Below are 21,105 nucleotides of genomic sequence, written 5' to 3' on the forward strand. Positions count from 1 at the left end.
GTAATTGAGTGTCCAGAGAGGTTGAAGTGTTCTCCGACTGGTTTTTGAATGTTATAATTCTTGACATCTGATCTGTGTCCATTTATTCTTTTGCATAGAGACTGTCCGCAAAATGTACATGGCAGAGGGGCATTGCTGGCACATGATGGCATACATCACATTGGTAGATGTGAAGGTGAACAAGCCCCTGATGGTGTGGCTGATGTGATTAGGTCATATGATGGTGTCCTTTGAACAGATATGTGGAAAGAGTTGGCAATGGGCTTTGTTGCAAGGATAGGTTCCTGGGTTAGTGTTTTTGTTGTATGGTGTGTGTTGTTGCTGGTGAGTATTTGCTTCAGGTTGGGGAACTGTCTGTAAGTGAGGACTGGCCTGTCTCCCAAGATCTTTGAGAGTGAGGGATCGTCCTTCAGGATAGGTTGTAGATCCTTGATGATGCGCTGGAGATGTTTTAGTTGGGGGCTGAAGGTGACGGCTAGTGGCATTCTGTTACTTTCTTTGTTGAGCCTGTCCTGTAGTGATTAACACTACAAAAGTTTTTGTCTCCTGCTGCTAATAGCCCACTTTAATTGATTAGTCTCGTTAGAGTTGGTATGGCAACCCCCATTTTTTCATATATGTGTGTATGTGTGTGTGTGTGTGTGTATATATATATATATATCTTCCTACTGTATTTTCCATTGCATGCATCTGATGAAGTGGGTTTTAGCCCCACAAAAGCTTATGCCCAAATACATTTGTTAGTCTCTAAGTTGCCACAAGTACTCCTTGTTCTTTTTGCTGATACAGACTAACACAGCTACCATTCTGAACCCTTAAATCAAATGTGCATGAAAAGAGATAGCCAATGATGGCACTTAGTAGACTCGAACAAGAAAAACATTAACAAGGAAAGATCAAATGAGTCATATGATTCTGGATAGCTTGATCGTGAAATAGTATAGATGCAAGTTGATCAATGAGACGACCGTACCAATAATCAAGCCAGGAAGGAATCAAAGCCTGGACCAAAGATTCCATTGCGTTGGTTATTAAGCAAGCATCATTTCTTGAAATACTGAATAAGCAAAGTAACATGTATTAATGGATGAACCAATATGCAAACTCCTTAGAATATTAGAATTATAAGCATCAAGAATTAAGGATGAAAAGGTCTGGTGTCTTCTCCACTTCCAGTTATTCTTCTAGAGTTTTACATTTCATCAAGGTTATTCATTCTGTAGAAAGGACAAACTTTTCAAGTTAATGTATAGTTTCAATTATTATTTTCAACAGAGGGGTAGCCGTGTTAGTCTAGCTCTGTAAAAAGCGACAGAGTCCTGTGGCACTGTATAGACTAATAGACATAAACTTTCGTGGGTGAATACCCACTTCATCAGACGCATGATCCGTCACCCACAAAAGCTTATGCTCCAATACATCTGTTAGTCTATAAGGTGCCACAGGACTCTTTGTTGCTATTTTCAACTAGTCACTTCAAAAAAATTACTATAATAACATGACCACACTGTAAATCTTTTTTGCATTTATTTTATTTAATTTCACAAGGCCCAAATCCAAAGTGAAGAAGAAACACACTTTTTCTTCTCTACCATCTCTGTTTCTTGATTATATGTCTGAGAAAACCTGTACTGGAATATATCAAAAATAGAGTTGTATTCCATATCTTAAATCACATTAAGGTTTGGGCTTGTGAGCAATTGGGGTCAAACGGTTTTAACTTCCATATCTGGAGACTTAAGTTCAGCTTGCACATCTGCTTGCATAGTATTGATTCATCCATTGAAATGTGTTAACTTTTTTTATGAAATAAGCAACTATTGTTTCTTGACATAACAATAAACACATGAGAAACTCTGATCCAGGCTTCGGACAAGTCACACACATTTTCAAAAGTGGCCACAGATTTTGGGTGCCCAACTTGACCAGCAGCCTAGCTTGGTGCAAGAATAACCTGTAACATATGTAGATTATTTTACTCTAAGGTGCCAGAGAACTAAAACAGTGGATTGCAAACTCTACTGGGGAATATCAGGGGGCAGGGGTGGAGGGGTTGTGTTGTTTTACATGATGGAATCATTTCTGCGGGTCTTACATTTTATAAAAGCTTATATTTACAAAAGTTAAATTTGGGGGCAAATTGGAACTGAGAGTATCCCTTTAAGATTCCTGTTCAATCAGTATTTTTTAAATTCTCTGTGCTGTTCTTGATCTCTCAGTCTGAATGTTGCATTACATTTTTTTCATTTAATTCAATGAAGTTGGATATACTTGATATCATGGATTTGAGGATACTCAACTTGAGAAACCTAGGGCTTGATTTTTAAAGGTGCTAAACACCCATCACCCCAATTGAAGCTGATGGGAGCTGAGCTGCTCAGCACATCTGAAATTCAGGCCATAGATTTCTCAACTTGGGATCCTGACAACTTTCTTAGTTTAAAATGTATGGAAATGATAGGAGGCACATGCCAATGAATACTGTAATATCTTCATCAGCACATAATGATTGTTCAGCGTCAAATGTCTGTGCTAGAGGAAGAACTAGAAGAATTCCGACTCGCTCTGAAACAGTATGTGGAATCTGCTTCTACTCGGACTGGATGTTTGCAGTAAGTATGATTTTATTACCATTGCGGTGTATTCTGCGTAGCACTACAGATATGAATATTTCTTTGAATGAATCTCAAACTTGGGGTGGACCAAGTTTTAACAGAGAGACTGTCTCATGGATCATCTTCTCTTCTATTGGGGAACACACATGAAGGGAGCATTGGGACAGGACTCTTGGAATAAAAGCGAGAGTTCAAAGCATATAAAATATTCTGTATATTCATATAAAATATTCATATAAAGTATTCAATGTAGGGACTTGGGCCCAGCTGTAGAGATGAAGAAATAATTCAACATATATGTTGAATAATTTGAAAAGAATCACACAATGTATTGAATTAGTCAGTGAATAGTATTTGCCCAGCTTTTGTCCTCTGTAACAGAGGATAATTAGAAAAAGAGCTGGAAGTGAGAATAGCCATAGGATAGCCCTAGGATACTGCAGTTTTTTGTAGGGGAGGTTGTTTTGTAGCATTTTCTTAGGATCCCTGAGAAGGGGAGCTTTTGAAGAAAAACTCTTTGAAGATTTTTTTTTCTAGTGCATACCTTTCTGGGACAATGCCTCAGCAAGCTTCCTCCATCCTGATCCTGCAGTCCTGATCCTGCAAAACATCCCACAAAGGCATATAAAGCTCTACCCATACAAATCACTTTGCAGGATCAAACCCTTATTTGGAATTCTTTCAAAATTGAATAAAAAAAGTTGATTTCCTGCCTACCATAGTGTGATTGTTGTGAATTGTTGGGCTTTTTTCTTCTGCTGTACTTCTCTGTTAATCAGTCACTCTCTGAGGGCAGGTTACGCTTAAAACACTGCATCAGCGCAGCTGCACCAATGCAGCTGCACCGCTATAGGATTTAATGAAGACGTTCTGAGCCGACGGGAGGAGCGTCTCCTGTTGGCGTAGTTAATCCATCTCCGCGAGAGGCGATAGGTATGTCAGCAGGAGAAGCTCTCCTGCTGACATAGCACTGTCTACGCCATCACTTAGGTTGATATAACTAAGTTGCTTGGGGGTGTGGATTATTCACACCCCTGAGTGACATAGTTATACCGAAGTAATTCTGTGTGTAGACTAGGGCTAAGTCTCATGCCTGTCTTTTTTCCAGGCAAATACGCTAGCTTCCAGCTAAACCCCAGTGAGGATACTGAACCCAAGGCAGTGCTAATTAGGGAAGGAAGGCTGTTAATAAAAACATGCCTGGAAAGTTTTATTGTGTTTTGACTCTTATTTAAGCATGGTTTAAAGTTCATCATAAAGAGAGGATCAAAAATCCCTGTAGAGAGGGAAAACAGACCAGTGAGGGCTTGTTTCCTTGTTTGTTACACTAGGCATGCTAGAGCTCAAAAAGTCTCAAAGCTACTAATCTAAAGACTGAAATCATAAGCCTCAATTTTTGTTACAATGCACCAAAACAAATCACAGAAAAAATGTTATGCCACACTACCCTTACCTGTTTGTTTGCTAAGAGGTGTCCATCCAGTGACTTGCATGCTCCACCCCTCATCCATCTGAGAAAAATTTAAAATCAGAACATGCTCAGTAAGAGGAGAGCATTCTTGTGATGATAGTTGTGTGTTTGGGAAGGTTTTTTCAGCATGCTGAGGGGTAATGGTGGACCTCCCTTTAAGAGGGAGAAGATCTCCAGTCTATAAAAGGGTGGCTAGCTCAGTTCAAGTCAGACCAGACCTATAAAATGGAAAGGACAAATCTGACAGTTTGCTAAGTATACAATGCTCAGATAACACAGCGAGGGCAAAATATATTAGTAGTAATAGTAGTAGTATTACCATAATGCCTAGGAGCCATAGTCACTGACAAGGACCCATTGTGCTAGGTGCTGTACAAACACAGATCAAGATGGCCTCTGCCCCAAAGAGCTTACAATCTAAGTAATATATAAACAGATAGATAGAAGCATAATGCTAGACTAAAGGCATTTGCGTTTCTTTTCCTATTATTAGAATTTATTAAAGCAATGGTTCTCAAACTTATTTGTTCAGGCTCCCCTTCTTTATGTCTGTAGTCATTTATGCCCTCATCCCCAAGTAGATCTACCACCACCCAGCTCTGAAGGCAGTGCTGCGCCAGCAGCAGCACAGAAGGGTGGCAATGTGAAAAGTGATATAGACATAGCGCCCCACTGCCACCCCGAGGCTGACAGCCAGAGCCCCGCTGCCTCCCCATGAGGCATTGTGGGGGAAGAAGAGCCCACGCCTGGGCTGCCTCCCCTTGAGGGATTGAGAGGAGAGCCCGAGCCCAGGTGGCGGGGTTCTGGCGGTCAGCCCCAGCACGGTGGGGCTCCCGCCATCCTCTTTCTCACCGCCTCCCAGGTGTGCACGGCCCTTCTGGTCCAGCCCCAGCCATCCAGGGATGACAGCCACAGCTCTTTTTTAAAAAAATAAATAAAAGCACACAGCTCGGACCTCACTTGACACATTCCCACACCTCTCTTGGGAGACTTGCCCCATAGTTTGAGAAGTGCTAGATTAAAGGGATGAGATTCCATCCTTATACTTCACTAAAAAGGTAGAAACCAGAGGCTTTTTTAAACACAGTTAGGCTTGGAAGGATTAGATTTTTATCGATAAATGTCAATTCCACCATATGCACACAGACCAACAAAAAATTTCCATCAATAATAATCAAAAATTACAGATAGGAAAAGTAAGAAAAATGCTTATGAAAACTTATTAGAGATTGATTTAAGGATATTTGCTTTGTATCTTTTGACAGGTGATGTTGGTCATTTGTTGTTTTAACAGTTACAAAGCTTTAACTTTTGAATCTCAACATCTAGTCATTAAATAATTATTGTCTGACTCCCAAATCTCCTATTATTTCCCCACAATTGTGAAAATTTAAATTAATAAAAACAAAAAAATGCTTAAAATAAACATTGATATTATTTGTTGAAATTATAAAAAATAAAAATATAATTCTACCAAACCAACACTTAATGGACAAAATTATCTTCAGTTGAATAACAGCAAGGATGTTTAGCTCATTTTGTGTAAGTCTGTGAGCTAGTGTTTGAATCACTACCCTCTAGCCTGACAAAATTTAATGTGATACTATTTTGCCTGGGAATGAACTACAGTAGAACCTCAAAGATCCAAACACCAGAGTTACGGACTGACCTGTCAACCGGACACCACATGAAACAAGAAGTAACCAATCCGGCAGCGGCAGAGACCAAAAAAAAAAAGCAAATACTATACAGTGCCTGTATTGCATCTTAAAGGTAGACACATCTGGGCTGCCTGTCCCCACCCCCACCCCACGCCTGGGGCCGCCACTTACAGCTAGGAGGTGAAGACGCTGGAGCTGCCAGCCCAAGGCAGGCAGAGCCAGCAGAGCAGGAGCACCTCTGGGGTCTGCACCACTTTCACCCCCACCTCCAGCCCCCCGGCTGGCAGGGGGACGTGCTGTTTTTACTCCCCCCCCCCCCCCCCCAGCCGGGAGGGGGACAAACCTGCAAACTCAGTCCGACCCAGGGAAAGAAGCTGCCTGCAAGGAAGCTACCAGAGCTGAGGAGGGAGCTCAGGTGCTGCTGGAGCCTGCCCTGGAGTGTCAACTGCTGAAGCCCAAATTGTGCTTTGTTCAGAGTTACGAACATTTCAGTGTTACGGACAACCTCCATTCCTTCCCTCACTCTGCGGTTCTATTGTATATAGGAAAGACACATTAAGTGACAGAAGTGGAGGAGCTGCACTATACCTCAAGATTCCATAGAAAATGAGTGATGCAGACAACACCGTAAAATTTGTATGGAAAAGAATCTCAAGTCATTAGAAGATATGTAGGATTAGAATACCAGCTTCTGGATCAGGAAAAACATAGTGAGTCTGATTCTCAGCTCTGGCTGAGTAGCACTCAGGAGAGGACCCATGATGAGGAACAAAAGGCTACCTTTATGATTCACCAATTCTGGGACTGGTCAGCCCCTAGCATATGTTGGAGCAAGCTCAGGGCTGTTCTAACTTACACTTGGTTTCCTATGGCTGGGGCTGTTGTTCTAGTAACAGTGAATAACCACATCTCCTTATTCTTGGACTTTCCCACTCCACCAGGAGCTGTACCATCCCAGCATTGCTCTTAAGAAAGGGGAGCTTCCTGTTGGTGTGATCCACTGACTTTACTTCCCCTTGGCAAAGTAATGCAAAGGACCTGTAGCATGATGAAAAATCAGGTTCACTGAGTTTGTCTTGGTAAGGGAGATCAAAGTGGAAACCATATCTAGTAAAACAATAATAATGGGCAACTTCACCTAAACACAAATAAACTGGTCATATCTCATGTCAGAACAAGGTTTGGAGAAGCAATAAACAATTGTTTCTTTAAACCTGGTGAATGTGGGGCGAGGACAGTATCAATTTAGGCTTGGAGCTAGTAAAACATATTCCAACAGAACAATTATCCATCAGAGAGAGCTGATTCTATGGAATGGACATGACTCACTATAACAGACATCATATGGAAATGCGGTTGAAGAAAGAAAATATGAACTTTTTGTAATATTTGGGAATGGTTGACTATGTTATGGACAAATGTACCATCACACAAGGGTCAAGAGATGGAAAAGCAAACCAGAATGGTACCTGCTACAAAAAAGAGTCTACAACATACCAAAGCATTCTTTAGTAACACTGACTGCATGCTTGTTGTTATAAGAAAAATCCTAAATTGTTTGAAAATATAAAACTTAAAGAGCACATAGAAAAAGGAAGAACTGATTTGTTTCCCCAATTTAGCAGATATTTGGTATGCCAGTGGTGCCACCTGCTGGTCACTTTCTGATTCATTCTGGGTGTTTTATTTTGTTGTGCTACTGTATGTAGTTACTGACCACCTCGTCATAGTGTACAGTGTTCTATTCTTCATGCAGCAGGAAATAACGAAACAGGGTGGATTCACTGCCTGCTACAGTTTAGGGTGTAATCTGAGCACAGTTTTCAAACAAAGCAGTAATAAAATCTCCACATCTCACATTTGGATGTTCAAATAATCTATAAGTATCCTTTTTTGCAGTGCACATCCAGTTGCCAATTTGAGCATCCAAATGCAGAATTACAAATCATATCAAGACTTACGTATTTGAAAACTAGCTCCTGAGTATGAGGTTTATAGAATGCACTAAAGCAGATGGATTGGCATATGTTCCATGGGATACTTTATGCCACCATGGACTGGTAGGTGAATCCATGGCAAACTGTCTAAGACAACTGGAGGACTAAACCCAAAAGTAGACAATACATTGGGGGGGGGGAGTTTTTTCTGAGAATGTGGGCTGTCAGGCAGGGACTGTTTTTGTGTTGTTAGTACAGTAGTGTGACGAACTGGGACTGTTCTTACTGTGGTCTGTGAATGCTGACAGGGGAGTGTGGCTGGGATAGTCTGCATTGCGGGATGGGAGTCTGCCCGAAGGCGCATACCTGAGTGTGTAACATGAGAACCCAGGAAGGGGTTGAAGGCCAGGTGATACCTTGGCCCGGGAAACTGAACAAAGGCTGTGGGAGGGGTCGCTGAAGGCAGAGTCTTGGGAAGCTGGGTGGTGAGATGGTGGGGAGGCAGAGATTGCTCTGACCTCCCAAGGGGGGCTGGGATGCCCTGGGACCCCAAGATGGACCTAACTGAGGGGGTCCCTGCTGTCTGTGCCTGCAAGACCTGTCTTGGACTGTATTCCTGTCATCCAAATAAACCTTCTGCTTTACTGGCTGGCTGAGAGACATGGTGAATCGCAGGAAGCCGGGGGTGCAGGGCCCTGAGTCCCCCAATACTCCGTGACAACTGGTGGCAGCGGCGGGATCTACTGCACCCCGTGGACGGCGCTTCCTGCAGTAAGTGACTGGGGAGCAGTAAAACGAAGGGGGATTGACGGGGACCAGGCGTGCTGAAGAGTGAGAGAGAGACGGTTATTACCCCTGGGAGTGTGTGACCAGCGAGAAGGACTTTTGCAGTAACAGGGTCCCCCGGGGGGATCGCAGCGAGTGGTCCCAGGGGCGGAGGAGTCTGCAGCTCGACCCTGGCAGAGAGGCGGTGACCTCGAGAAGGGCTGGCACACTAGGGGTCTCCCTGGGAACTGTGGGGAGCTGTGAGCACACAGGCCGGTGAGTGGCCAGCAGGAAGATGTATGCCAAGCGGCTTAAGAGCGACCTGGTGGAGCTGTGCAAGCAGAGGGGGCTGCGCAGTGGGAGGCTCACCAAAGAACAGCTCATTGCCCGGCTGGAGGCGGAAGATCGCGCGAATGAACTGATTCCTGTGTCTCAGGGAAGCAGCCTGGCAAGTGCAGCGCAGGCACCAGAGTCTGTCCCAGCTGGGAGTGGTCAGCCGGCTGCTGAGGGCTTCCCGAGACCCCTCCTTCCTATGCCTAGGGGAAGGGTGGGGAGGAGCCCAGCAAATACCGAGGGCGCCGTGACCCCCCCGGCCAGCAGGGGATCCTCCCGGCGAAGCTCGCCGGCCAGCAGAGGATCCTCCCGGCGACGTTCGGCATCCATGGAGCGGAATTGGCTGGAATGGGAGAAAGAGCTAAAACTGAGAGAGCTGGGGGATCGTCAACAAGAGAGACAGCGTCAGCATGAACGGGAGGAGAAAGAGAGACAGAGACAGCATGAACGAGAGGAGAATGAGAGACAGAGACAGCATGAACTGGAACTGACAAGATTGAAGGGCAGCGAACCCCCGGCTGCGGTGAGTGAGGGGGGACCCAGGACTGCACGGAGCTTTGATAAGTGCATCCTGGCCCCACACAAGGAGGGGGAGGACATGGATGACTTCCTGGAGGCCTTTGAGACGGCCTGCGAGCTGCACCGGGTTGATCCCGCGGGCAGACTCCGGGTCCTTACCCCCTTACTGGACCCCAAAGCCGTGGCATTGTACCGCCAACTGGAAGAGGCAGAGAAAGGGGACTACGAACTATTCAAAAAGGCCCTGCTACGAGAGTTTGGGCTGACTCCTGAGATGTACCGGGAGAGGTTCCGGAGTCAGGATAAAACCCCTGAGATCTCATATCTGCAACTAGCCGTCCGCATGGAAAGATACGCCAGCAAGTGGGCTGATGAGGCCCAGACGAAGGAGGACCTGATTAAACTGCTGGTACTGGAGCAACTGTATGAGCGGTGCCCATCCGACCTGAGGCTGTGGTTGGTGGACAGAAAGCCAGAGAACCCGCGACACGCAGGGCGGCTGGCCGATGAGTTTGTAAAGAGCCGGTCAGGGGGTGGCAGGGAGGAGCCCCAAAGGAACAGGCCCGCCGCGATGCAGAGAGAGAGTCACCCTGGGACCTCCAAAAGGGGGAATATGGGGAATCCCCTCCCACGGGGAATGCCCAGCGTCAGGGACAACCGACCGGCTCGAGGGGACCCACGGGACATGAACTGCTATTACTGCGGCCGAAGAGGCCACGTTCGGGCCCAGTGCCCCAAGCTCAAGGACGGACTGAACAGACCGAACCCGCACCGGGTTAACTTGGTAGAGGCCCAGACGGACGAGGGGCAGGCTTCTCACGCAAGAGGGGATGGCAGCTTATCAACTGCTCAAGAGAGAGAAGGGCCCCAGGCCAGCTCCTCTAGGGGGCTGGATGCTCCAGACTCAGGGTTTTTGGTTTATACGGTGGGCGCGGGGCTGTCCCTCCGGAGAGAGTACCTTGTTCCCCTGGAGGTGGATGGGAGGAAGGTCAATGGATACTGGGATACGGGCGCAGAGGTGACGCTGGCCCGGCCCGAGGTGGTGGCCCCAGATCAGGTGGTGCCCAACACCTACCTGACCCTGACGGGGGTGGGCGGAACACCAGTCAAAGTGCCCGTGGCAAGGGTACACCTGAAGTGGGGGGCCAAGGAGGGCCCCAAGGATGTGGGGGTACACCCGTATTTGCCCACTGAGGTATTGATGGGGGGGACCTGGAGAACTGGCCAAGCAACCCCCAAAGGGCACTGGTTGTGACCCGCAGTCAGAGCCGGCGAGGGGCACTGCGCCCTGGCCTTGGGGGGGGTGCCTTGCCTGAGGCGCAGGACCCTAACCTGGTGGGGAGGGAACGCCCAGGGACACGGCTCAGGGAGGCTGCAGCTTCAGACCCAGCGGGCGAGAAAGAGCAGGTGGCCATCCCTGTCCTAGCTGCTGAGTTCCAGGCCGAGTTGCAGAGAGATCCCTCCTTGCGGAAGATAAGGGACCTGGCCGACCTCAATGCGGTACAGACCATGGGACGAGGTGGCCGGAAAAGGTTCCTGTGGGAGAAGGGGTTCCTGTACCGAGAATGGGCTCCCCCAGGGAAAATGGAGTCAGGGGGGATCAGGAGGCAGCTGCTGGTATCCCAGAAGTATCGCCGCCAGCTGCTGTGCCGGGCCCATGACATTCCCCTCTCAGGGCACCAGGGAACCTGGCGTACCCAGCAGAGGCTGCTGCGGAGCTTTTACTGGCCTGGGGTCTTTGTTACTGTCCGACAGTACTGCGGATCCTGTGACCCCGGTCAGAGGGGGAGGAAGGCCTGGGACGAGGGGAAAACAGCTTTAGGACCCTTGCCCAGCATAGAGGAGCCTTTCCGGAGGGTGGCCAAGGTTAAAAGGGCGGCTCTAAACCAAGAGAGCCCAAAGCACGGACCTCCAGACTGGAGCGCTGGGAGAAGACCACAGCCCAGTTGGAACCCCAGAGGTATGGGGGTGGGGAAAGGGCACAGGCCGCATAAACCTTCCCACATGCGAACTGCGAGTACCATCAAGCACCCCTGACCTAAGGGGGGGGCGTGAAACTGGAGGGGCCTGGTGTAATTCTCACCAAGGAATGAGAGGGATGCGGGGGCATCCATGGGAACGGGGGTAGGTTCGAACTTCCCCGGGTCACTGGCTAAAGTGACCCTGCTCAGTTCGGTCTCGAAGGGGGGAGATGTGACGAACTGGGACTGTTCTTACTGTGGTCTGTGAATGCTGACAGGGGAGTGTGGCTGGGATAGTCTGCATTGCGGGATGGGAGTCTGCCCGAAGGCGCATACCTGAGTGTGTAACATGAGAACCCAGGAAGGGGTTGAAGGCCAGGTGATACCTTGGCCCGGGAAACTGAACAAAGGCTGTGGGAGGGGTCGCTGAAGGCAGAGTCTTGGGAAGCTGGGTGGTGAGATGGTGGGGAGGCAGAGATTGCTCTGACCTCCCAAGGGGGGCTGGGATGCCCTGGGACCCCAAGATGGACCTAACTGAGGGGGTCCCTGCTGTCTGTGCCTGCAAGACCTGTCTTGGACTGTATTCCTGTCATCCAAATAAACCTTCTGCTTTACTGGCTGGCTGAGAGACATGGTGAATCGCAGGAAGCCGGGGGTGCAGGGCCCTGAGTCCCCCAATACTCTGTGACAAGTAGCTAGTACAATGTGACCCTATTCCACATGTGGGGTTCGTAGGTGCCATCACAACAGAAATACATGATAAAAAGATAGTTTTAAAAAGTGTATGAGCAACAGAGAGTGACCATTCTATCTTTATGCCACATATGGCTGCTTGCTTCCAAAACACCTAAGGTCTATCCTGCTTTAATGAACTTCTCGCCTCTAGAAAACGAACCTGCACAAGTGAAGCAGCATAATTTAGGCCAAGATTTTCAGAAGTGACTAATGATTTAGATGCCTTAATTTCTGGGTATCCCACTCTGAGACACCTTACCCAGGAGGCTTGATTTTCAGAGCGTGGGTAATCAGCCCTTTCTGATAATAGGACTCTTTTAACCCGTCTCAAATTGGGCACATAAGTACTGAGGCACTACTCATTCTTGAAAATCTTGTCCTTACTTCACAACTTACTTCACTTGCTCTCTGTGGGAAACACTGTATTATGCAGGTTTACTGTGCAGCACAGTTGGATTAGCTTCTATAATACTGAACCATGCTTTTTGAGATAAAGTAGCCTAGCATTTGGAACAGTACAATAAATTAATTTTGTAAATAAGAGTCCATTATAACAGTTCTGATTTTAAAGGTTATAAATAAAAATTCTGCTTAAAAATACCATGCAGTATATCACAGATAAGAGTAGAAAAGAGCTCAAGTCATTAGCAAAACAGATGCCTCTAACTCCACATATTTTTCCCTCAGGAAAAATCCAGGTATATCCTTTTTACAGAAATCACTGAGTTTTGTTCAATCACTGTACAGTAGTTTGGGAAAAGTGGGCTTGCTAATTCTGTCCTACAACTCTTAGTGTTTCCATACAGAAGCTTTCAAGCGAATCCCGCTTCATCATTTATGAATTCTGGGAGAACAGCAGTGCCTGGAATAGGCAAGTAGTGAGATTACCTTTTGCATTTCAGGTTGTTTAGAAGGTTAGAAAATAACTGCATGAAAGTATTGGAATATAAAGATATAAATATCTTTCGTTAATGTACTTGATCTACTTTCCAATTAAATGCCATTAAGAATGCTTCATAACAGTTCAGCTTTTTTCTGCATTGAGCTTAAAACACTATTTGAATATCTATTGGAAAGACATGCAATAGTCTGACTTGAATAGACAGAAACTGAAGGTGGAGAGATACAGAGTTAGGAGTCATCAGAATGATGCCGGCAGAGAGCTAATGCAGGGTGGACAAGGAGCCAAAAGGAGACAGACAGGTTGCAGTCCTGCAATATACTTACGCACATGTGTAACTTTAGGCATGTGAGTGGTCACGGGTGCCTTCCCCCAAGGTTTCCCACCCCTACCACAAAAGCCCAGCAGGCTTCCAGTCACTCTTCGGGACCTTGGAGGATATCACACCCAGAGGATTTCCCACCAGCTGGAGGCAGAGATTTAGGGAAGTGGGAAGAGGTGGAGATTTTATTCTGAACTGAGTTTTATAAAAAGGATCAGGCCCACCAATCTGAAGATGGAATCCATTGTTTTGGGGTTTTCTGCAGCCTAATATCCTGCTTACAGAATCTAGCCCAATGAGTTCAGAGAAGGTGCATTTACCTTCTGCAACAGTAATAGGAAGAATTGAAAAGGCACTTCAACATCATTGGAATAGACGAATCGCCATAGAGGATCAGACCAAAGAGTCATTTAGTTCAGTTTCCAGTACCAAATACTGCCAAGGAAGATGCCAGAATGCCACTGCAGGCTGAGATGGGATAATATGCCCCATACATTAGGTCTAATCCTGGTCTCTAATAGTTAGAGATTGACTAAAGCCCTGAATCACGTTTAATATCCCTTCTGATTTTTTTTTAAATTATAATTATGAATTTCTGGGTATTCTTCATAGCCATATAAATATTCAGTCCTTTTAAATCTTGTTAAATTCTCATCACTTATATGTTTACAGTCATCTCCAAATGAACTACAGCAAGACATTCCAAAGGAGTAACGTGGACTTCTTGGAAACTCCAGAACTCATGACAACTATGCTAGTACCTGGTAATTATCAAGTTTTTCACAATACTTTACTTGCTTCAATATGAAGACTTCCCATTGACTAGAATGTTCCATATGTGGAATATCTGCAGAATTTTCCCTTATTCAACACTCTTTTGTAGTTTTGCCTCTCTTCTGCTCTTTTTTTTCTTTTTCATTAAGCATCATGGGTTTGTATACAGTAATACAATTGTTAAACACATCAGTAATAGGAACATACACGATACCTTTTCTCCAATAGGAGGAAGTAAGATTATTACAAATTAAGTATTAAACTAACAAATATGGTACATTAGAATATCCAGAATATGAAGAGTTCCTTTGTAAATAGTAACATCCTGTTGCTTTGAACTGTTTTTGCACTACTGGTTTAAAAATATTTAGGCAGAAAATATGTTTGCTTTCTGATAAAGCGCTAGATTTCAATTTAATTGCATCTGCTTGTATTACATTGACCGAAAGAGTGGTCTTAATTTACCACCCAATTGTGCATATTTCCTGCAACTTTTCTCCAAACTCCATTCTGAAAAGCTGAGGTGCTGAAGATTCCCAAATTACAATTAATATTATTTGTATTACAATAGCACCTAGTACTATGTGGTATACATGCACCTTATAAGAGAAACTTCCTGTCCCAAAGAGCTTACAGTCTAAGTAGACAAGAACAACAATGAATGGAGCAAGCATCATTAAGTATTAAGTACTTTGTCCAAGGTCATACAAAAAATCTGTGGCAGAGCTTGAAATTGAACCCAAATCTCCTATTGTAGGAATTGGGCCAGTCCCTATCCAATGCCTAACCTCTAGACCACTTTTTCTCTTCAGTAGAGTAACTGGGCCAAATCCTGAGGTTTTTCCATCAAGCAAACTCCTATACACAAACTCCACTGACTTCAATGAGAGTTTGCCTGAGTAAGGAATGAGTAAACCCTAACCAAGGACTGCAGAATTTGGTTCAATAATTTAGTAATATAATGCACTATTGCCCTCTGCATGATAGCATCAGACTACATTGTGCCAATAGCTGGACTGGAATTCAGTAAGGGTTGGAGAAAGAAGAAATAGTGGTGTTCCAATCATGGCTGGGGAAAGTATGTTTAGCATCAAATCAAATCAAATCAAATGTATATATCATTTATAAATGTTTAAATATAAAGATCAGTCTGAAATTGAATTTAAAACATGATGTTTAAAGCATGTGCACTCTGCCTTTTAACTGGGATTTTAGTCTACAGCATTCCTCCTGGTAGATTATTACCATGGCAACCAGAGTATTGCTCAACATAAATTCCTTACTCAAAAATAATATAGGAAAGTAATATTTAGGATATGCATAGTTTAATTTTCACAATGTATAGGTTATATTTTCTTTTAGAAATATATATACCTATGTTAAGTTGTTTTTCAGTAAGTGCAGTAATTGCAGCATAAGGATCTTCATACAAATTTGTATTCAGAGGAAAGAAAAGGCTTAAGAGAGAGCAAAAATGATGGCTGTAAGGAAATTACTATATTTTATGTTACAGTCACATACAATGTAGACTGAGACCGGTTTTAAACTCAGTGAAGAATAGAAATAACTCTGCTACTAGCAACTGCAATTTTGTAATTGATGTAACCCAGAAAAGCCCAACTCAGATACAGCTACTGCTTTTCAGTATCATCCTTTTTAACCCAATTTTCCAGCTGAGTTGACCAAGGAGATGAACTGACTTCTCCAAGGTTACATACTGAATCTGTGACTCAATAAAGATTACAAGCCTTCTCTTATGTGAGTAATCCAGTTCATGTCAATAGGAATATACTCACCAGGATAAGGACTACTCACAAGAGTGAGGGGTTTGCAGGAATGATATCTGGGATCCTCCTTGCAACACTAGCCAGTGGAGTCAGTAGATTCTGATCACTGTCATTTGACAAGGGCATCACCCTTTTGAAACCTTGACCCATGTCATGTGACTGGGTATTAATGGGAGATCAGTGATCAAGCCCACTTGCTCCAGGCTCTCTATCAGGTTGCCATGAACCGTTTAGTACCAACTTCGATGAATTCTTCTTACCCTACATTGGAAAGGGCAGAACTCCCAGCACAGTTGGAGCACTTTTTGCAACAAAACTGACACTCATGTACCTGACTGTGATGTTCATAAAGCAGGAGTCTGGCCTTGGCACTGGCTCAGCGAAGATCAGTGCTTCATGATGCATTCACAGTGCTCCACCTCATTGCCCATACAATTCCAACTGCTTAAGTGAGGGCAGAGAGATGCAGGCTGCTATTTGGACTCAGATGGACCAAAGGAATCAGCTGATTCCAAATACTTTTTCACTACAGAGAAGTACAAAGGCAGTGAATCTACAAGAGAGGATCCAGTTCTTATGGAAATAGTCCACGACCACTGATTTTGATTTAAAACTGGGACAGGAATCTGCAGGAATCCCAACTGAGAGTTTCCTGGGCCAGGTACTTTTGCCCAATGAGGCTGTTGTTCCTTACACCCTATTTTAGATCAGCTGATGAAGAAGGTGGACAGACACCTCACTCAGCTACCCTTGCTTTGAAGGCTATTGCGAAAGAGTACATCTTCCCCAAGGTCAATCACCAGTTATGTCCCCCATCCTCCATGCAAGAGCCTTGCAGTGGAGATGACCATAGCTAGAGGGAAGACCTACTATGTTACTGGTACCATACAACTGGATGTTGAGCCGTGGGATTGGGATTCATTTGGACAAATTGTTTACCAAACCACTGTTGCAGTCTTAAGCATTATAGAAAACTAGACTTTCATGGCCAAAGTTGGGTGGATCTAAGAAAAGAAGCCTCCGTTCTGATCAATTTCCTTCTCCAAGGCAAATATTGGGAATTTAAGAAGCTAGACTACAAAGGTGTAAACTATTGCACTAAAAGCTCTCTCTCCCTCCTCCACTGTTCTGCTCAGCTCCTCCACCAACTTCTCCTGGACTACCACTCTCCTCCCCTGATTAAGCAAATTCTGTCCTAGAAAATGCACATCTCCGATTATCTTTGGTGGGAACTGAACACAGAAAGAACAGTTTAATACTATTTCTTTAGACTAGCAGAAGAATAGATTATAGATAATCTATTTAGGGTTTCAAGAAAGGGTTTGGGGGAGAAGGGAGGAAGACAGAGGAATACTGTAAAGATAAAATAAAGATTGGTCAATAAATATTTTTTTTTCCTTTTCAGCTTCATGGTGGGTCCTGAACAACAACTAGAAGCTTTCATTGTGCGTCCAAGTAATGGTAAATGTTATATTTGCATTCAAACAGCATCCATACACCAGTCAATAGGTGCTACAGCTAATGGACTGTGATGTAACATTGTTTATCACAGGCACAATCTTTTCCATTTTAAAATATGGAAAACTTATGTACGTGTTATATTCTCTCCTTGTGACTATTTTGGTGAACCATTTTTGCAAGCTTACGTAAGGACACTTGTGGCCCTGCTAAATTGCCAGGTGTGTGTGTGTGCGCTCAAGGCAGCCAAATTATTGTACAGAAATACGTCTCATAGAAATGGTCAGTGTATGTGAGTGTTAAGTACTGGTTTTGACTGCTTTTATCTTTATGTTAATAAATAGTTACTCCAAGCTTCCACATTGTCCTCTTTTCAAAGAAAGTGGTATAACATTCCCATTTTCATGAGTTTCTAATTTTCTCTTTTAAATAGAAGTCACCAGGCTATGCGGTGTATTCCATGCTGGCAACTCTCCCTGCTAGCACAGAACCTCATACATGTATATATTAAGTCATTCAGAAGAGTAAAGGGCTGCTGCCTCCCCAGCAGGATTAACAGAATCAGAGAAACGTAGGGCTGGAAGGGATGTCAAGAAGTCATCATGCCCAGGCCCCCGCTGAGGAGGGACCAAGTAAATCTAGGCCATCCCTGACAGGGTGTTTGTCCAACCTGTTCTTAAAAACCTCTAATGATGGGGATTCCACAGCCTCCCTTGGAAGCCTATTACAGAGCATAACTATCCTTATATTTCAAAATTTTCCCTAACATCTAACCTAAATCGTCCTTGCTGCAGATTAAGCCTATTAATTCTTGTCCTATCTTCAGTGGACATGGAGAACAACTGATCACCATCCTCTGCATAACAGCCCTTAACATATGTGAAGACTTATCAGGTTCCCTCCCCCCATCTTCTTTTTTCAAAACTAAATATGTCCATTTTTTTTAACCTTTCCTCATAGGTCAGGTTTTCTACACCTTTTACCATTTTTATTGCTTTCCTCCGGACTCGCTCCAATTTGTCCACCTCTTTCCTAAAGTGAGGCACCCACAACTAGACACAGTACTGGAGCTGAGGCCTCACCAGTGCTGAGTAGAGCAGAACTTTCCCTTGTCTTACATACTACACTCCTGTAAATACACCCCAGAAAGTAATTAGCCTTTTTTTCATGATTGCATCACATTGTTGACTGGTATTCAATTAGTGATCCACTATAACCTCCAGATCCTTTTCAGCAGCACTATCACCTAGCCCAGGGGTCTCAAACACCCAGCCTGCAGAGCCAGTTCCTGCGGCCCGCCATATGCACTGACTCCCCCTCTCTGCAACTCCCCCTTCCCCATTTCTCCCTCCCAGCGCGCTGCATCCCCACTCCTCCACCTACCTCCCAGCACTTCCCACCGCCGGTGCTTAGGCTTTCCGGGAGAAGAGGGGGAGGAGCGGGGACACGGTGTGCTCAGTGGAGGAGGCGGAGAAGGGGCGGGGATTTGGGGAAGGGGTTGGAATAGGGGCAGGGAGGGGATGGAGTTGGGGCGGGGACTTTGGGGAAGGGGTGGGAAGAGGCGGGACAGGGATGACATTGTTAGCTGGATCAGCAAAACATAACCCACCTCTGGCCCTGCTGCTGCCAGCTCCTACACACATGCTCTGGGGAGGAGGGCAGGCAGGCAGGCGGGCTCTTGGAGCTGCAGTTTAAAGCAGTGTTTACAGTCACTCTCGCTCTGGGGTGGGGATGTCTGCTGTGTGGATTTCAATGAGCTCTTTCCACAGTTCTCTGAAGTTTACCCGAGTCAAACTGCCCAAGCTTGACAAACAGCCTTGCAGCACCTCGCTCCCAACCAAGCTATTGAGCCTGCTCTTCCTGCATCCCCAATCTTCCCCTCCAGCTATACCCTGACTCACACCAACTCTCGGCCAGCCGCTTCGCCACTCTTCAAATCTCCCCTCCCTCAAGGGAGGGCCAAACAAAAGAAGGCTGAGGGGGGATATGATTGCTCTCTTTAAATATATCAGAGGGATAAATACCAGGGAGGGAGAGGAATTATTTCAGCTCAGTACTAATGTGGACACGAGAACGAATGGATATAAACTGGCCGTGGGGAAGTTTAGGCTTGAAATTAGACGAAGGTTTCTAACCATCAGAGGGGTGAAATTTTGGAACAGCCTTCCGAGGGAAACAGTGGGGGCGAAAGACCTCTCTGGCTTTAAGATTAAGCTAGATAAGTTTATGGAGGGAATGGTTTGATGGGATAACGTGATTTTAGTCAATTAATCAACAGCGTACCATCGCTGGTAAATAGTATCAATGGTCAATGAGGGTCTGGCTAGAGAATCTTGCCTGCATGTTCGGGGTTCTACTGATCGCCATATTTGGGGTCGGGAAGGAATTTTCCTCCAGGGAAGATTGGCAGAGGCCCTGGAGGTTTTTCGCCTTCCTCCGCAGCATGGGGCGGGGGTCGCTAGCTGGAGGATTCTCTGCGACTTGAAGTCTTTAAATCACAGGATTTGGGGACTTCAACAGCTGAGTCAAGGGAAAGGGGGTGGGTCAGCTTTTGTGGCCTGCATCATGCGGGAGGTCAGACTAGATGATCATAATGGTCCCTTCTGACCTTAAAGTCTATGAGTCTAAACACACCCACCACTGAAATCCATCCCCATTGATCCCATGCGCAGTGTGAAGCGCTGTGGGAGAAGGGAGCGGGGAAAGCAGCAGCAGTCAGTCATGGGGAAAAGCCCTTTTCCTTTAACACTGGGAGGGAGGGAAAGGGAAGGTGAATCAAGAGACTTTTAATAGCATACTATATTACTCTTCATTTTTTACTATACTTTTGCTTCGTAGTCTGAAAAGGTTTCAGTGATGCAGCCCTCGGCCCCATGTACTAGTGCTCATGTGGTGATTTGAGTTTGAGATCCCTGACCAAGCCAGTTATTCCCCATTATGTAGCTGTGCATTTGATTTTTCCTTTCTACGTGAAGTGTGCTGCAATTATCTTTATTTAATTTAATCTTGTTGAATTCAGACCAATTCTCCAATTTGTCAAGGTCATTTTGAATTTTAATCTGGTCTCCCAAGGTGCTTGCAACCCCTCCCAGCTTGATGCCATCTGCAAATTTTACAAGCATCCTCTTCACTCCATTGTCCAAGTCATTAATGAAAATATTGAATAGCAACAGCATCAGGTCTATCCCTTCAGGACCCCACTAGCTCTACCCTCCTACTTTGACAGCAAACCGTTGATAACTATTTTTTGAGTAGGATCTTTCAACCAGGTGTGGACCCACCTAGGTAATTTCACCTAGGCCATATTTCCCTAGTTTGCTTATGAGAATGTCATGAGAAACTATGATTAAAGCCTTACTAAAATCAAGTTATATCATGGCTCCTGCTTCTCTCCTAGCCCCCAGGCCAGTAACCCTGTCAACAAAGGAAATTAGGTTGGTTTGGCATGATTGTCTCTTGACAACTCCATGTTGGTTGCTGCTTATAATTAGGACGGTCAAGCAATTAAAAAAATTAATGACAATCGCATGATTAATTGCACTGTTAAACAATAGAATACCATTTATTTAAATATTTTTGGATGTTTTCTACATTTTCAAATATATTGATTTAAATATAAAGAAGTTTGTTTACATTTCCAGGAGATAATGCTGCCCACTTCTTGCGTACAATGGCACCTGAAAGTGAGAACAGGTGTTTACATGGCACTGATCTGGCCAGCATAGCAAGATATTTAGGTGCCAGATGCTCTAAAGATTCATGTGTCCCTTCATGCTTCAACCACCATTCCAGGGTACATGCATCTATGCTGATGACAAGTTCTGCTCTATAACAATCCAAAGCAGCGCAGACCAACACATGTTCAT

The 21,105-nt window shown here is 45.0% G+C and overlaps 2 protein-coding genes across 4 annotated transcripts in view; one reads left to right on the forward strand and one right to left on the reverse strand.

Annotated features, from left to right (window-relative positions):
* Positions 1 to 17,592, forward strand: part of NECAB1 (N-terminal EF-hand calcium binding protein 1) — a 146,271-nt gene extending 128,679 nt beyond the window's left edge. Inside the window, exons 10-13 of one of the 2 annotated variants that reach the window (XM_005291563.5) lie at positions 2,500 to 2,612; positions 12,791 to 12,868; positions 13,893 to 13,984; positions 17,187 to 17,592. In XM_005291563.5, coding sequence (XP_005291620.1) covers positions 2,500 to 2,612; positions 12,791 to 12,868; positions 13,893 to 13,984; positions 17,187 to 17,215 — 312 coding nt within the window. In that variant the 3' untranslated portion in view covers positions 17,216 to 17,592. The remainder of the gene's footprint in view (positions 1 to 2,499; positions 2,613 to 12,790; positions 12,869 to 13,892; positions 13,985 to 17,186) is intronic. The other variant, XM_065585886.1, reaches the window with a different exon arrangement.
* C2H8orf88 (chromosome 2 C8orf88 homolog) overlaps positions 1 to 21,105 on the reverse strand; it is a 69,879-nt gene that overhangs the window by 11,559 nt on the left and 37,215 nt on the right. The window contains exons 6-8 of one of the 2 annotated variants that reach the window (XM_065585887.1): positions 4,069 to 4,126; positions 3,160 to 3,215; positions 797 to 1,217 (exon numbers count right to left, since the gene is read on the reverse strand). In XM_065585887.1, the coding sequence (XP_065441959.1) occupies positions 1,209 to 1,217; positions 3,160 to 3,215; positions 4,069 to 4,126 (123 nt within the window). In that variant the 3' untranslated portion in view covers positions 797 to 1,208. Of the gene's footprint in view, positions 1 to 796; positions 1,218 to 3,159; positions 3,216 to 4,068; positions 4,127 to 21,105 lie in introns of those variants that run through there. The other variant, XM_008168316.4, reaches the window with a different exon arrangement.

The sequence above is a fragment of the Chrysemys picta genome, chromosome 2 (assembly GCF_011386835.1).
Source record: "Chrysemys picta bellii isolate R12L10 chromosome 2, ASM1138683v2, whole genome shotgun sequence".
Lineage (NCBI taxonomy): Eukaryota > Metazoa > Chordata > Testudines > Emydidae > Chrysemys > Chrysemys picta.